Source organism: Colletotrichum fructicola (assembly GCF_000319635.2).
Source record: "Colletotrichum fructicola Nara gc5 chromosome Unknown KSG_Nara_v1_contig09, whole genome shotgun sequence".
Lineage (NCBI taxonomy): Eukaryota > Fungi > Ascomycota > Sordariomycetes > Glomerellales > Glomerellaceae > Colletotrichum > Colletotrichum fructicola.
This window is the reverse complement of record NW_027094059.1, coordinates 2,882,767-2,898,658: the sequence shown is the minus strand read 5'-3', so window position 1 is coordinate 2,898,658 and position 15,892 is coordinate 2,882,767. Positions and strand designations below refer to the sequence as shown.

The 15,892-nt window shown below is 51.2% G+C and overlaps 4 protein-coding genes across 4 annotated transcripts; 3 read left to right on the top strand and 1 right to left on the bottom strand.

Annotated features, from left to right (window-relative positions):
- Nucleotides 1-761: 761 nt before the first annotated feature.
- On the top strand, nucleotides 762-2,507 carry MT2 (Sphingolipid C9-methyltransferase 2; the record flags this gene model as incomplete). The annotated part of the gene is made up of 5 exons (XM_032027193.1): nucleotides 762-845; nucleotides 910-1,402; nucleotides 1,466-2,093; nucleotides 2,153-2,261; nucleotides 2,322-2,507. 5 exons carry the CDS (start codon nucleotides 762-764, stop codon nucleotides 2,505-2,507), a joined length of 1,500 nt encoding a protein of 499 aa, XP_031876407.1.
- An 881-nt stretch (nucleotides 2,508-3,388) lies between these two features.
- OPT4 (Oligopeptide transporter 4) lies at nucleotides 3,389-5,735 on the bottom strand (the record flags this gene model as incomplete). The annotated part of the gene is made up of 2 exons (XM_032027192.1): nucleotides 3,389-5,490; nucleotides 5,546-5,735. 2 exons carry the CDS (start codon nucleotides 5,733-5,735, stop codon nucleotides 3,389-3,391), a joined length of 2,292 nt encoding a protein of 763 aa, XP_031876424.1.
- Nucleotides 5,736-8,350: 2,615 nt separating this feature from the next.
- Nucleotides 8,351-9,742, top strand: sdnN-0 (FAD-dependent monooxygenase sdnN; the record flags this gene model as incomplete). The annotated part of the gene is made up of 2 exons (XM_032027190.1): nucleotides 8,351-8,646; nucleotides 8,704-9,742. The coding sequence occupies 2 exons, from the start codon at nucleotides 8,351-8,353 to the stop codon at nucleotides 9,740-9,742; spliced, it is 1,335 nt and encodes a 444-aa protein (XP_031876425.1).
- A 3,355-nt stretch (nucleotides 9,743-13,097) lies between these two features.
- On the top strand, nucleotides 13,098-13,631 carry mp1-0 (Cell wall mannoprotein 1; the record flags this gene model as incomplete). The annotated part of the gene is made up of 1 exon (XM_032027189.1): nucleotides 13,098-13,631. One exon carries the CDS (start codon nucleotides 13,098-13,100, stop codon nucleotides 13,629-13,631), a length of 534 nt encoding a protein of 177 aa, XP_031876412.1.
- Between the last annotated feature and the right edge of the window lie 2,261 nt (nucleotides 13,632-15,892).

Genomic DNA, 15,892 nt, shown 5'->3' with positions numbered 1-15,892 from the left:
GACCACCTAGTCTACTGCCGAAAGACCTTAGTGAGGCGGCTTCAGTGGCCCACCCTCCACCCTTCTAGTTCACAGGAGCCTATAGGGCCTATAGGATCTCTTGAGCAGTACTATAAGGGGCTAATTACTGATCATGAAGGCTTCCAGGCCTTTCTCTCCGTGACAGACTTCTTCCAGAAGATCTGCCCGCGGTACTAGGGACTAGGTCTTGACCTAGACCTTAGTAACAACCCCCTCCTCGTAGAGGATCGGAAGACCACAACGGAACTAGGGAACCAGCGGGAACTAGGGACGAATAGAACACATAGTAGCCCACGGGCAAGATTTGGAGGACGTTAGGAAGAGGCGTGTACTGTAGAGTATATAGCTTGAGCCGGCGACCCTCCACGCCATATACCCCTCGGGAGGTCGGCCGCAAGGGCGGCTGCGCCCTTGCCGCCACGGCGTTAAATATAACAACAACAACAACAACAACAACATTCGACAGTACCCTAATCCCGAAGTGCCAGCTCGCACCCCGCGGTCTGGCCGGCACAGGCACAGGAAAAGTCACAGAACAATTCCAATCACCTGATTTGACGTGGCCCAGGCATTTTCAGGTTGCACCACCAGCTGCCCAAGCTGCTGATCTGCTCATCCCGACCCCGCGTCATCATGGAGGCCTTAACCCCCGACAGAACTACGACTCTTATCTTTCGACTACTACAAGCCATTTCCTCCGGCCAGTTGTACGATCATCAGTGTCACTTCATCTCGCAGAAATGGATGATGACGGTATGGTCCCGACGCCCCCGGCGTCCGCTGGAGCCTCTCCAAAGGGTTTCGATTTCAGCGCGGAGACTTTGGTAGGCCTTCTTATCTCGTGTGGCAAAATGGGTTGCTGTTAATCATAGCCTAACGTCGCGACAGTCCCAGTATCCCGCTGTCAAGCACGCAGCGCTTCCAGCCGATGGCGCAGGCCGCGATACCTTTTCCTTCAAGCACCTCGTGCTCCTCCTCTTCCTCGCTCCTGCTTTTGCGACATGGAAATTATGCGGAGGATACAACACCTTGGTAATCGCTCTATTCACTCTCCTGGTGCCCGTTGTCGCTGCATTCTGGTATGTTGCATCGTGTATCTCGCCTCCGATCAACGAGAAAATTCGGAATCCGGGCCGGCCAATCGAAGAATACCTTACCTTCACAAAGGACCACGACCGAGACAGATACTGGGGAAGGCGTAAGATACCAATGGGTACTTTCACGAAGATGTACTTTGACGGTGAGGTGGATTTCAACGGTGATGCGTTGGAAATCCTGGAATGGAGGTATGACTGGGCGAGTTGGAGGTTTACGAGGGAGATGACGAGTTTTGTGGTGTTGACGTGGCTTCCCGAAGCGGTTGAGTCCTATCTGTTTCCAAGTGAGTCGGTTGAAACTTTGCGAGAGCCTTGAATACCAGAGCACTGACTGACTTGCCCTGTAGGAGAAAGACCACTCCTAGAAGATCAACGCGGCAGCGACTTTTACTCTTGGTTCCTTGGCCCACGATTGGCTTACACTTCAGGCATCATATCGGACATGAGCATCGAGGAATCGCTTGAAGAGCTCCAAGACAACAAGCTTGCTGCGGTCTGTGAAAAGATCAACCTACAACCAGGAGACCGGCTCCTCGACATTGGTTGCGGATGGGGTTCCCTCGTAACCTTCGCCAGCGTCAATTACGGTGCCCTCGCGACTGGGCTTACGATCGACCCGTTTCAAGCTGATTTGGGAAACTGGCGCCTCCAATCTGCAGAGATACCCGAAACCCAAAGCCGTATATGTAATCGGGCGTATGAGGGTCCCGACGAAAGGTATGACAAGATCGTATGTCTGCAGTCATCTGGGCAGGAGGATTTGAAAGTGGCCGGGTTCTTTGAGCGCTGCTATGAGATGCTCGCGGATGATGGGTTGTTTCATGTCGAGATCACCGCATCGAGACGTGCGTGGCAATACGAGGATTTGGTCTGGGGGTTGTTCTTGAAGAGGTATGTCATCCCTTGGATGACGATGGGATGGGACTTGGGGAAGTACGTGACTGCTCTCGAGGAGGCTGGATTTGAGATTCAATGGTACGACTTTCTGACATCATCTTGTTCATTTGGCCAAAAGGTATGCTTACACACAACAGCCTCGACAACATCGGGCAGCATTATTCAGCCACCTTATGGAGGTGGTACAAGAATTGGACGGGCAATCGTGACAAGATCACAGCCAAGTACGGTGAAAAGTCATACCGGGTAAGTCTCCCACAAGAATCATCCCACGTTGCCTACAACGAAATATGCTCATGAACTTAGATCTGGGAATACTTCCTTGCGATGGCGACCATCGTATTCCGGCAAGGAACCATGGGTCGTTACCAGATTACCATGGTGAAGAATCTCAACGGAGTCCACCGTGAGGGTTTACAACAGACCCGGTTTTCTGTGGCTGAGGCGTTAGCCACCAGCAGAGCACAGGGGGAAAACAGGTTTCCTATTTAATACTTGGACTCCAGTTGAAGATATTAACTGTGCGAACCGATCACTTCATAAGTAATAAGTAATCTGCGAGGCTTCTTAAGGGTGTTGTAATTTGCAAGTGTTATTGCTTTGTGCTGGAACAGTGGAAATAAGTTAGGGTATATTTGTGTTCGACGTGGAATTAGTGGCGGGTGCACATGATAACCCGCGTTTAAATTGTTTAATCTAATAATACCACGACCGAGGAAAATGTCAACCTACACTGCGGAGTCAACGTGACCCTGATTAATAGGGTTAATGAGGTCTCGTCCTTGTAGAGACATGAACACAAACACTGTGCGCCTGCTGAACCAGCCAGCCTGTGTGGGTAAGACCTTCTTTGCACTCACACTCCCAATTTAACGCAGGATCGACGGCAATAAAATGAGTGGGCATTAGCCGTGATTGGCAAAAACAATGGACACTGTGGGAATTGAACCCACGACCTTTCACAAGGCGCATCGCCGGTGTCGACGAGGATGCGAAGCGAAAATCATACCCCTAGACCAAGCGCCCGTTGTTACATGGCCCAGTCTTTTGTCTACCTTCAAGTTGCGCGTACTCAGCTGGCTCTGAAAATATTTCCCTCGCTCTTCAGGGCCCCTAGGATTAGTCCTCCTTGTAAATGGATTCAATCCCCTTCCCGTTTTCTAGCTGCGGCTACTATGCTGCAACGCGTTGTAGCCGCGTCGGCAAACGTCACTTGCTATCATCGTGCTTGACTTTGCGTATACACGCCATTGTCCCTTGGATGATACCGTGGAAGTTAAAGTATCTATTAGAAACATTTTATACAGAGGCCTAATTATACATAGCATGTGAGAGTCATGCCTATTGAAACATATCATGCCGGTGTTGTCATCTCACAAGCAGTGATCCGGGTTGGTATCCGACGGATTTCCCCACCACGTTGGGAACGGGTGCGGGTTGCCACTTGCACCAAACACTGCGAACGACAGGATGAAGATGATAAGTTGGGATCCTCCGTCCAGCGCAGCCCCAATGAGATAGTTGTACTTGTTGTAGATTCGCGGTCTTCTGCGACGGAGCCAGAACTGAGAGAAGACGCCCACTGCGATGGAAGACCAGATCCACGACGTATTACCGAAGAATGTACCGCCAGCAGATGCAATGATAATGGTTGTGTTGATTGGCCAATCCTTGATTCGAGGAACCAGTTTGATTAGACCCCAGTGCAGGATCGGGAGGGCTGCGCCGATGAGGAGCCCTAGGGGAACGATGAAATAGCGACCTGATGGGCCGTACATCTCTTTGGCGAGCGCCCACGTAATGGCTTGAGAGTTCAGACTCTGCATAGAAGAACCGCTCCAGACGATAGTACCAATGGGGTCGAGGAGAACCTCCCGTTGGTTCGTCACAATTGTGGTCATCACAGCGTAGTTCAACGCAGCACCAAGCAAAGTGCCGTAGATCTGGGTGCAGAACATGACGCGATGCGGGACCTTGGTGTATTGACCCACCTTCAGCCAGTTGGCGAGGCTTACGGCGAGAAGGATAACTTGATGGGACCAACTTGCGAAGAAGAGATTCGCGAGGGGTCTACCAGGGTGGAGAAACCCAGCAAACATTTTGGAGAGTTGGTTGGTGCTGACTCCGCTTCCGAAGAGGCCGTTGAGAATGCATGAAAATGGCGCGATGATGGTGCCAAGAAGCAGTGCGACTATGTAGCCCCACCAAGGCAACGTTGTCTCGCCGATGATGTTGACAACCAAACCGGCAATGAAGGTGAGGCCGAAGAGAGCGAGGTACCACCACATTGGAGTCTCTTTATATTTCAGCATTGCCTGGTAGTGAATGTCAGGTTGGGTCTGGGTACGAGCACTCTTCCACGCCTCTTTCATATCTTTTCCATAGAAGATGATGACGTGGGTAATCAGCGCCCCAATTGCCATGCTGGCAGTGAGATAGCCCCAGACCGTACTAGACGACAGATTTGGCAGGCCAGCCTGGTCGACCTTGCCGTAGTCGATGATCCCACGGTCGTTCAGTACCGACGTCGTCGCCCATCTAGTGCCGTTATTGGCGAAGAGGGATGTAGACATAAAGGGGAATGACTTGGCACTCCAGGTGTTGCTGTAGAAGAGTGCTGGCATAACGAGGTACCATATGGCATAACCGATCCATGAATTCACCTGTTGCTTAAAAGGGAGCGCAAGATACGTGCTTTGAATATACTGCCAATCCAGCGAGAAGTTGAGCAAGCCCATGCCTTCGTTCGAAGATGCTCCGCCGAAGATGGTTGTGATGACGGTGCGAGTATTGGTCGGCGCGCCCATGGACGCGAGGCAGAATATGGAAATGCCGCCAAACCAGGTCACCATGTAAGCTGGAAAAAGCTCCCACACAGCCGCGATTCCCATAGCAATGCCGAACTTCCTTAGGCGGTCGCGGTTGGCGATGCGGTCAAAATGCAGGTTTTGGAAGAGGACTACCTGGGGAAGAGTGCCCCAGTAGACCATCTCGCCCGGGTACACGACCAATGGGCGAAGAAGGCCGGCGAGGACGAAGCCGCAGAGAGAGATTGAGAAGGTGGCTAGTACCACAGTAGTGGCCGTGACTTCGCGGTCATAGAAGAGGCGCTCCACAGCGTAGATCTCGATTCCGGACAATCCATTATTGCCGGAAGACGCGATAAGAGATGCAACAACGTGTTCTTTAATGCCAAATGGTTGACCGGAGTTGGTAAATCGAAGGACTTTCTGCAGCAGAGGCCATTTAAAACGATCCGGCCGCGGCGTTGCTAGGGCCCAGGCCTCGCCAAATATGAACACCAAGAGTTGGAGAAAAACTGCAGAAACTGCCATTTGAGTCGGCTTGAACGTATAGAGCATCGTGATAACGCTGGCGAGGGCGGTAAGTGCGGTACCGAGGACGATGGAGCGAAACGTCAAGGCAGGGTCGCCGTCGTCACGAACCGATACCACGAACTTGGACACATCAGCTCCTGTTTAATCATGTTAGACCTAGCAACCATGAACACTTCTTGGAGGAAACTTTACCAGTGCGAATGACCGGATAGCCGTTGACATATTCAACATCATCGTTCACCAGTGCGTCTCCCGACTTCGCCTTTTCATCATCGCTCGTTGAAGCCTCAGACAGCATTCCAGTGACGGCGGTTTCGAGAGCGCGCTTGTTCGAGTCGTCGATAACTTTATCGCCCGGCGACGGTTCCTTTGGGTTCGACATCTCTCAGGCACGACGACCGCAGAACGAGAACGACAGAAAAGAGCGCCAAAGAGCGCTGAGGTTGCAGTATCGAACAGAAGAGGGTAGTGGAAGTTCTATTCGTTACTACGACGTGGTGATGTTACTGCGATGGCGACATTCAATGCGGGGATGTTTGCAGCATATTTAGAATGATTCAACTTTGTATGATCGACTCGATGTGAATGGGCATGGAGTAAGCAAAGACAAAGGCCGCACGGTCAGCGGCTCACAATCGTCCATCATGGCTTCGACGGCACTGACTCTTGAGGGCAGGGATGATGCTGGAGGTTTTAGCCAACCCCATGACGTTTAATTATTGTTCTTGTTTCTGCAAATGCGTTCATATGAGGAAACAATCTAGTTGCAAGCCGAAGTCGTCGGATCTCCTTAGCCTCTCATGTTATGATGAAACTGAAAACTTAAAAGCGTCCAGTGAGGCAACACCGTCAAGCTGAAACTCGTCGCCGACACGGCCGCTTGCAACGCCGAGATATCTGAGATAAAAAGGACTGTTGACAATCATTACAGAGGTAGTAATGTTCATAGTCAGGTGACCTCCGTCAGTCAACCCAAATTCAACCAACAGCCCAGATGTCGAGTTTGCTAGTCCATCTCCCCACGTGGTGACCCCCACAGAATCAGATGCACAGCTGGAGAGTAGGACGGTCCCATTCTTCGATACAAAACCCGACCGATGGGTATCGCCGGTGGGGGAACGCGCATCGATCCAAACCACGGAGTACGGGCCGATGCGCGCGTGTCCCCAATGCCAAGATCCCACTGCTTGTGTGAATGGCACTGAACCCCAGTTCTTGTCATGGTAACCTGATCCAGAGAAATTCAGAGCTGCATCTCCAAGCTTGAAGTGGGCAATTGCAGAAGCGTCCGGCTGTGGATTCGACCAACCGACACCGGGAAGAACCTGTTGCTCGGCGCCGGGTGCATTCAGTCCACAGGGGTATCTTGACGGCAAAGTCTAGATAAAGATTAGCTATGGGAGATTCGGGAAGAATTTGAACAATCCGAACGAACCGATCTCAATGATAAACTTCCGTAGACTCCATATTTGGGAGAGTTGAGAATGACCTTGAACGATGTTTCGTTCGAGTCCAGGCCTCGACCGCCAAAGGAGGCATTGGCGCCTCCCCATGCCCCATCAATCTCGTGCTTGTCTTCACTCTCGATTATAAGCGCTCCATCGGAGGCAGGAATTGTGTGGCTGAATGCGCTGCCATTGGCGAAACTGCCAGATACGATGACAGACATTGGCCCGCCCGTGTCGGATGAGGGGAATGCGGTTGAACTGGCCATTAAGAACACGACCGATATCGACTCGTTCGATGAGGTAGAGACTGCGTCAAAATACCACCTGTTTTTCAACCAATTTGTGAGTATGATTTGAAGACTGGGGGAAAGGGGATGGGATCTTGAGGCCAGGGGCTTCTTCCATACCAATCATATGTCGTTGCATTCGGGCCTGGGTTGAGTCGCGGGCCGTCGGGACTAGTCGACGCGAAGTCGACGTGAACATCGCCAGACTGAAGTTCGTTCGGGAAGAAAGTCTGTTGGCTAGCAGCTATTCCGACAGAAATCGCGGCGATCACCGCATTAGATAGAAGATTCTTCATGTTTGTCGCTGCTGCTTGACTTCTCTCCCGATGGATCGTAGCACTGCAAGCGCACGGGAGAGGATTGGCGATTTACGAATAGCGACTGACAGAAACAAATGGTTGTCGAAATGAGTTTCGAAAGGAAACGGCCCGTTAATGACGCGTTTATATCGACGGAGCCATCCGTAAGCGGTGGCATCAAAGACGACGCTATCGTGGTAATCGTCCATGCAGCTTTGGCTGTCGCAATTTAGTAAGGTTTGGACCGCTTCATACGGACTTGCCGGCTCTCCGTTGTCCAACCCGAGGCGCTTTTCACGATCCTCCCAGATCTTGAGGAGGCCCATTGTGTAGGTGGGTGACTTCGTCCCGGGTACTAGGTACGTCAGGTTCAACCTGTAAAGGCCTTGTACGGACAAAACCCACCGCCATAGGTACTTTGCACAACCAGAAGCAATATCGTCAGTCCAATCAGACAAAGATCTACATTTACCTAAGAGCCGGACCATTTTTGGAACTGGTGGAGCACGATGTCAATCCCGAGCTTTGCAGTACACTCGGCGAAACTTAGCCCAATCTGGCAACAACTTCCCGCGATGATTTTCCCGGGGAGATAGCACGCAGTGCCGCGTAGCCATGCAAGGCTTTCTACATCGGCATTTCTCCCAAATAAGCAATCATGGTACATAATGTCATTGGCAAGAGTGCGTTGTGTTGTCATGGCTCAGGTCCTCCCATGTGGCGGTGCAAAGGAGACGGTTTTGAGAGCTATCCAAAACCGTCGACCGATGCCGAACCTCGGGTTTTCAGTCAAATGCATCACATATCGGAGCCGCGATGATGAACTGGTCCGCGGACACCAGAATGATGCTTCATGGGATAGTATTTATCATGGGTCTCGACGCTGGACAGTTGGACTGATACCATCACCATCCACCGTTAATCATCAACCCTCACACCAAAGGGCAGAGAACAAACACAAGTATGACTGCAAGCAACTTCAAAGTAATCGTCATTGGCGGAGGCCCTTCAGGACTTGTTACAGCCCATGCACTCCATCTGGCAGGCATAGACTTCATAGTCCTCGAGGGGAGAACCGATATCGTTGAAGATCTCGGCGCCAGCCTTGTTCTTGGTCCTCCAAGCATGCGAATCATGCATCAGTTTGGTATCTTCGAAAGATTGATGGAGTTTGGATGCGAAATCAATGTCACCAAGTCCTTCGACTTCTACCGTCACGAGATGAAGCATAGCACTAATATTCAGAACATGCGGAAGAAGTAAGTTTGGTCCACCTTTCAATCGCATGCTTTTGGCTGACAATAGTCCTTCTCAAGTCATGGTCTTGCTCCCGTGGCCTTTCATCGAGCGCAACTCGTTGAGACTCTGTACGACAATCTACCAGCTGAGGCAAAAGACAAAGTCGTTCTAGGCAAGAAGTTGGACGGTATTGAATCAGGGCCGAACGGGGTGACTGTTACGTGTGTTGACGGAAGTACATACGAAGGGTCCATCGTGATCGGTGCAGACGGTGTCCACAGCAAGACACGACGATGCATGAGACAGCTCGCCCTCCGCACAAACCCATCTCAGGACTGGGATCCCGAGATTCCATTCCAAGCACACTACCGATGCCTGTGGGCAAGCTTCAAGAATCCTACAGAGCACGGCCAGAACTACGACACTCAACACAAGGACCGTAGCTTGATGTATATCACAGGCAAGGAGCGCGGCTGGATGTTCCTGTACCAAAAGCTCCCTGAGCCGACGACTCAACGAACGTCCTTCACTCAGGCCGATATCGAAGCATTCGCAGATGGGTTCAAAGATTTTCCGGCAAACGAGACTCTGTACGCAAGAGACCTGTGGGCGAGAAGAGTGACAACCGGTATGGCGAATCTTGAGGAAGGCATCTTGACCAACTGGAGTTGGGGCCGCATCGTTCTTGTGGGAGATGCCTGCCACAAGTTCACTCCTAACGCCGGCTTGGGTCTCAACAACGGCATTCAAGACGTGGTCATGCTCTGCAACGGTCTGCGAGAGGCAGTGTGTTCGGATTCCAGTGGAAAGCCCGGTATCTCAGCTCTCAGCAAGATCTTCAAGGGTTATCAAGAGACTCGCAAGGGAATGCTCAAGCCCGAGGCGTCGCAGTCCGCCCAACTCACCCGCATGCAGTCTTGGGCTAGTACACCCCACTATGTCATGTCCAAGTATGTGATGTCGACCGGCTGGGTAGAGTATCTTATGATCAACACTTTGGCTGCAAATGGTATTCGACAAGCTCTTGTACTCGACTACGTTCCGGGCGAAGAGCCGATCAAAGGTCGTGTGAGTTGGAAGCATCCTATTCCATCACCAAAGGCGGTTCTGGAATGACAAAGGAGGCGTCAGCGAAAGGATCACTTTGTTTGAATCGTTTGGCTTGATAGGCAGGTGCAATGGGTACTCAACAAGAGATAGATACTGATAGATTTGTTGTAATAATGATGATTCTGAAACTCAATCATGGTGCTGCCAATTAATCCACCTAAATCTTCAAGGCGAATATTAGTCGGTAGATTGCTTGAGTAAGAGGTATTTTTTGTTTTGCGCCCTACGCAACAAATGGAACAATTGAACAATAACGGTGACCTGGAGGTAGCAGTGTACGATATCGAAAATTCGATGCTGTTTCCTTCGTTGAACACTATGACCTTCTGGTTAAAAGTGTATGTCGACTCAGTTGCATGCATCCATTCCTGTCCTTTCCTCCTCATTCCCTCACTTCTGATATTGTAAGTCATCCGTGTAACTAGAGGCTCATTCGGCCGCGATACCGCCGGTACGAGTCATTCGCCACTACCAAACAGGTCCGAACATTTGTTCCCTACTAAAGCGTATGATACTTCATGATGGCGGGAATGAGCAGTGGAAACAACAGGACAACGGGCAACTGATTGCTTCAAGATGGTCGAGAATCATCACAGTCTCAGCATCACCTTCAAACAGGTGGGTAAGATTTTGGTGGCGGCTGAGTCTCATCTCTGTGGCCACTGCCCGGCGCCTTCCAGTTTCATGGTTGGCGGCACAGGCCCGGCTCCCGCCGGCCGGCAAGTTGCGATTGGCTCGTGAGGACTTCAGCAAGTCGGAATGATTGTAATCAGTACGAGTCAACTTCACCTCAGAGCCGTTCGGCTTCGGAATCAATCAAGGTAAAGGTTCGTGTTTGTTCAACGACGAAAATTACTTCATTAGAATCTCCCGAGTCACTCACTCTGCCCATTCTGCTGGACCCCGGAGACACTATCGAACAGCTCCTGTCTGAACTTCTCACTTTGTCTGGTAGTGGATCTTTGCATTCCGATCTGACGATGTCAACCCGTTGATGTGGATACTTGCCTTTGGCTCGTGCGGCCGTTATCCATCATTCAGACTAAGGGTCTGTGAACGAGCTTTCTAGATCTTCAGCCTCAATAGCAGACACATGTCTGATTTCGAAGTCATTCACGAGATTTCTTGCCATGAACAGCTCAGATGTCGGACAACAGTGCATGTACACATGCGCTTCCATTCCTCTTCCTGTTGGCTTTCTGAATCGGCGTCCATAGAAACGAAACATTACCAGTGATTGCAAAGGAAATGAGAAGGCGCTGAATGAAAGCCAACAATGTGGGACGCTAGTGATGAAACGACAGTCAGGACGAACGTTGAAGATTACACCAAAAGTAAGTCCGTCGTTAAGTTCTCTGGGCAGAAATTCGTAAATCTGGGGATGAGTGAAGTTTACCAAAACCCCAGAGCCATCCAGACTTTGTCTGATTTCCGGCTCTAATTAGCCGCTGTCTTAGTATGCGAAGATTGAACTCTTTGAGGGTAACATCATAAGGCCAGGCCCTGATGACCTGAGCGCCCATCAAAACACCTAATCAGGAAATTTCATGAAAGGTCTCCCAAAGGTTAACCGTATGAGCAGAAAGATGACTGAGAACATCTTGGCTTGATGTGGTCACGCACTGCAACCGACATAATCTAAGGAATCACCTATTGGAACCGAAACCGACCTGGGAATCTTTGACAGCTGCGCGATTGACCAGGAAGCCCCATAAGTGCAACAGTGTTTAAGACAGACTACCAATGGGAGTGTTCGTCAATCGTTCACGATTATATCCAGGGCATTCTTGGCTTGTCAAAGAATGACGAAACGCACCAATCACGAGCCATGATCCGGAAACAAGAATTGTCCATGTTTGGGCGGTCCCAATACATGCACAATTTCATGCATAAAAGAAATGCTGATAGAGGAACAAAATCGCGATCCTGTCAACAGCGCCTGTGCGAAGAAAAGAATTACCACTTTAGGGCTAGCCTCAGGGGCTTCTCCCGCAGATCTACAAACCGTTCGCGCCCATTAAGCTTCGTCGATACCCGTCCCGGTTGATCTTCTATGCCGGATAAGTCCTTATAAGGCGCTTAATGGAGTTTGCCGGCACTAATCCTGCACGACTTAAGACGAGAGACTGGCTGATTCAAGCATACATCGTCGTCCATTTCTGGTAATACATGGGATGTCCGTGGGAGCCGCTGGGAGAAAGGAATCAGGCCAGCCATGTGTTCGACGTATATCAGGTGAGCCCACCCGACATTGCGACATACTCGGTGTGCTGCCAACCTGTCAAAAGAAACACAAGCGAGTGCGAAGGGGAAGGGAAAAGGCTGAAGGTTGCAAACCGGAACTCGGCAGCTTGGCCATCATCACAAACTTGACAGCCATGCCGAAATCACGAGCGTCATAGTCTTGCCGAGGCGGTGACACCGTCTGGTCCCGTTGGCACTTCTGGCAGGTCGCTGGCATTTTTCTGTGCCATTTTATTGAAGATAAGCGGGCGAGGCGCGACATGCTCACTTGCGATTGGCTCATCATGAGCACAACTCTGTTTGTGTTTCGACTGAACAACGGCCGGTCCGCGCAACAATTGGTTTCAGCTTTGATACTACGACCAGTCGCGGGCAGCAATTTCTAGCTGATCAACAGCCTGTGCCCCTTGCAGAGCCTCAGTGAAGCGGGAGAATTCCCCGAAGGAAGGAAGTTTATTGGCTCCCCCGCAACGTACTAGGCATCCCGTTCGTGAGCTTATTGCACTAGTCCCCGGCGTAGAGATGCAGGCACAAGAACGACCAAGTGGCTTATACAGTTACTGATGAACGTCAAGGGTCACCCCTCAAGCTACACATGTCATCCCGCACAACGGCAGCATTCCATAACTCATCCGAGTTATTGCCTGCTGCCATCTGCCTCATTGGGGGCAGACCGTTAGACGCCCGGAGCCGGAATGTGGACTAGCAGCCTGCTTGGGCGCTCCCGTGCCAAGCTGTCTCCTTGAGCTGTCCCAATCAGGACCACCATGCGGCCAGGGACAGCACCAAGAACCTCCATTGCGTCTCACTACCCAAAAAAGGAAACTCTAAGGAGAAAAGTAGCTACCGGCCACACACATCCTACACTCAAGCTTCAACGCCCCAGACTGTCCCGAAAGGGAAAGTAGAGGGAGAAAGCAGGCGCTGAATAGCCTTGCCTAGTTGAACCCAGATACTCATAAAATCGTGCAACAGCCACACTCCATTTCCTGTTCGAGTTTTGAAGTCGTCGTCGTTCTCCACACTATTCAAATCCACTCTACCGCTAGCGGCCCTTCGAATCTGTTATCTCTTCGATCGTAGTAACTTAATCAACAACTCTCAACCTCAACCGAATATGTACGTTTTCCAGATCCTCATCGTCGCCCTCCAGGCGTGGGCCATCACCGCTTCGCCAATTTTCCCTCGCCAACGCGATGTCATCACCGGGGCTCTCGGCATGGTTTCAGACTCTCTCTCCAAGCTCGATACAGCCGTCAAGGGCCTCTCCGCCAGTGACCCCAACTCCGCTGTCGCCGTTCTGAACGCTGCTCAAGGTGCGCAGACCGCACTCGGTTCCGCCACATCTACGATTGACGGCGCAAACAACCTGGGTCTCTTTGGTGCTCTTGGTCTTCAGCAGACTGCCACTGGCCTCGTGGACCAGGTCCAGACCACCCTTGGCGATCTCGCTCAGAAGAAGCCCGTTTTCGACCAGCTTGGAGTCACACCAGTCGTCAGGGACGCCCTTGCACAGCAGAAGGCTAGCAGCGGACAGCTTGGCGATACTCTCCTGGCCAAGGTGCCTGCGATTGCACGCCCGATTGCGCAGCAGAGCACCGGTCAACTCACCGAAGCCATTGACGGCGCTATCGCTGCGTTCTCTGCGTAGTTGATGGTCAGGTACGACGGCCGCGCTGGGTTTCGCGGCGGGATTACAGATTGGCAGACGTTAAGAAGTGGTTATTTGTGAGGGAGGTGGAAGTGAAGTGGCGAAGTGAATGAGAAAAGAGACGCAGGGGATGGAAGGGCCTAAGGCTTGTGGATTGAAAGACGGTGAAGAGAGGGAGGTTGGCGAGGAATCACGGTGTCGTGAAGCGAGGGGAGACAGCGATGGAAAATTTGTGGAGGCCATGTAATCGAATCGAACTAATTCGCATTCGCCCTCGAGTCCCTCGTGAACGAGACAGCATCATGCAGACAGCATTTATGAGTACTACGGCCACCGAAAACAGACGGTAATTATATTTTCTGCCAACCAAGTCTTCGCAGTTCAATTTCAAATCGTGATGTGAACACGACGATATGTGTGTCTCCGTTATGGAAATATCTCCTACAGCCAGATGTTGCGTAGAAACCTACAGGCTGTACGTGAAAGTCAGCGCTTTATCGGAGAATTTATGGCATCTTCAGTACAATTTTCATCATATCCCTCAAGGTTGACGTCTAGTCCCTTCGCGCGACTTGTCAAGGGCATGTCGAAGTGAGTCGCAGAGTCCCTGGAGTCAGCCGAAGCTCCAACTCATCACGCCCCGTCCAACGGCAACTCACGATACTCTAACGACGTCTCATTCTTACCGTCACTGAAGCCTCTGCCAACTATCGTGAGCCCGACAACCTCACAACAAGCCGTTCGAGTCAGCCTTTTCGAAAGCCTCTCACAGACTTTCTCGCCGGGCGCACCCCCGGCGCGAGCCATGAACCAAGCGCAAAGCTTACCAACCAGAGTTGCTTTAGAGGCAAAAAGCGTAAAGCCCAGCTGCAACGATGCTGAGACTCCAGCCAACGAGATCGCCCTGGTTTCTAGGGACCGGGCCGTTACGAAACAGCAGGCATGTCCCTGACCAACGTCAGCCCAACGGCCGATGTAGGGCAGATTTTAGCATCGGTTATCTTTGCCTTTGCAGGTGTGCGGCCCTGTTTGGGTCGGGTTGTCAGGGGTCAACCCTCCTGATCCCGGCGATACGTCGCATGTTTATGGAGCAAAGGTTTCTATACTGGTCACTGTCAGGGTATTCTTGCCGCCATTGTCGGCTTGGCGTTGCGGCTTATGAGACTTCATTCGACCTATCACCTGTTGAGTGCCGGATGATGTCTTGGCGATGTCTTTGACCCCGTGTGGGACGTGCTGCTTGGCAACGGTTTTCCCACAGGCTGAGCTTGACGGGGGCAGAAAGCTTTTTCGTCATGACACCCGTCAAAATCTAGCACTACAATGCTCTGCTCACTACACAGAGTTGGCGGCTAGAAGAGGGGTTCTGTGTCACTCCGCACTTACACACGTGTGCCCGGAATGCGGTAGTAATTGATGTGGTGTGGTTCTCTACTAATGCCAAAGCCTTCTTACCTTGCCGTAAGCTCAACCTTCAACGACTTACGGAACTCTCAAGTCGGAACCATTCCAACGTCAAGCCCCGCCACACTTGGCCGTTGCGAGCATAAATTCCCCGCTGGACTAAGCGCCAGCCGGGGAATTAAAGATGGTTTGTCTAATAGATAGCTCTCAGGCCATTGAACTATCTTCCTGCCAGGCAGGCTTTTGAGATCCCGCCTAACCCGTTCTAGAAATTTGACAGAAACTCAGAAGCTTTGAAGCTAATGCAACGTGAAATGATCCCACTTCATCCACCCCATCAGATGTGCCGTCCTTGCAGCCGTTCCATCTGCCCGGGTTTTGACAAGTGATTTCTCTAGCAGCAACTTGGTTTTGAGGCTGTGCAACCAAATGTCAACTGGTGGTTTTCATGCGCGGATGGGGCCCCGACGCATTTGGTCGGCGTCAAAGCGGGTGTCATTGATGTCAAAGAGTCTGACAGGCATAACAGCACACTGACATCCAGCTCACGAACAATGCGTTTTGCACGCTTTGACAGGATACTGACGAAAAGGAAGACTAGATGCCATTTGAAAGTTGAGCATGGCACATGTAAGATGACATGAAAGTATCGCGTCTATTCAAGATCTTCTGTAAAGGGGAATGCAGGATTTCGCGCTGTCACTTGGCGCTGTGAAGTGGTCCGATCATCGTCCAAGGGCTGTAGGCCGGAATTGCGAGCCCAAAGACCATGGCACGACGAGGCTGCAAGTCTACTCCCTAACAGATTTCTTTTAATATCGTACAGATTTATTAACTTCATGTATTAATGAAAATGC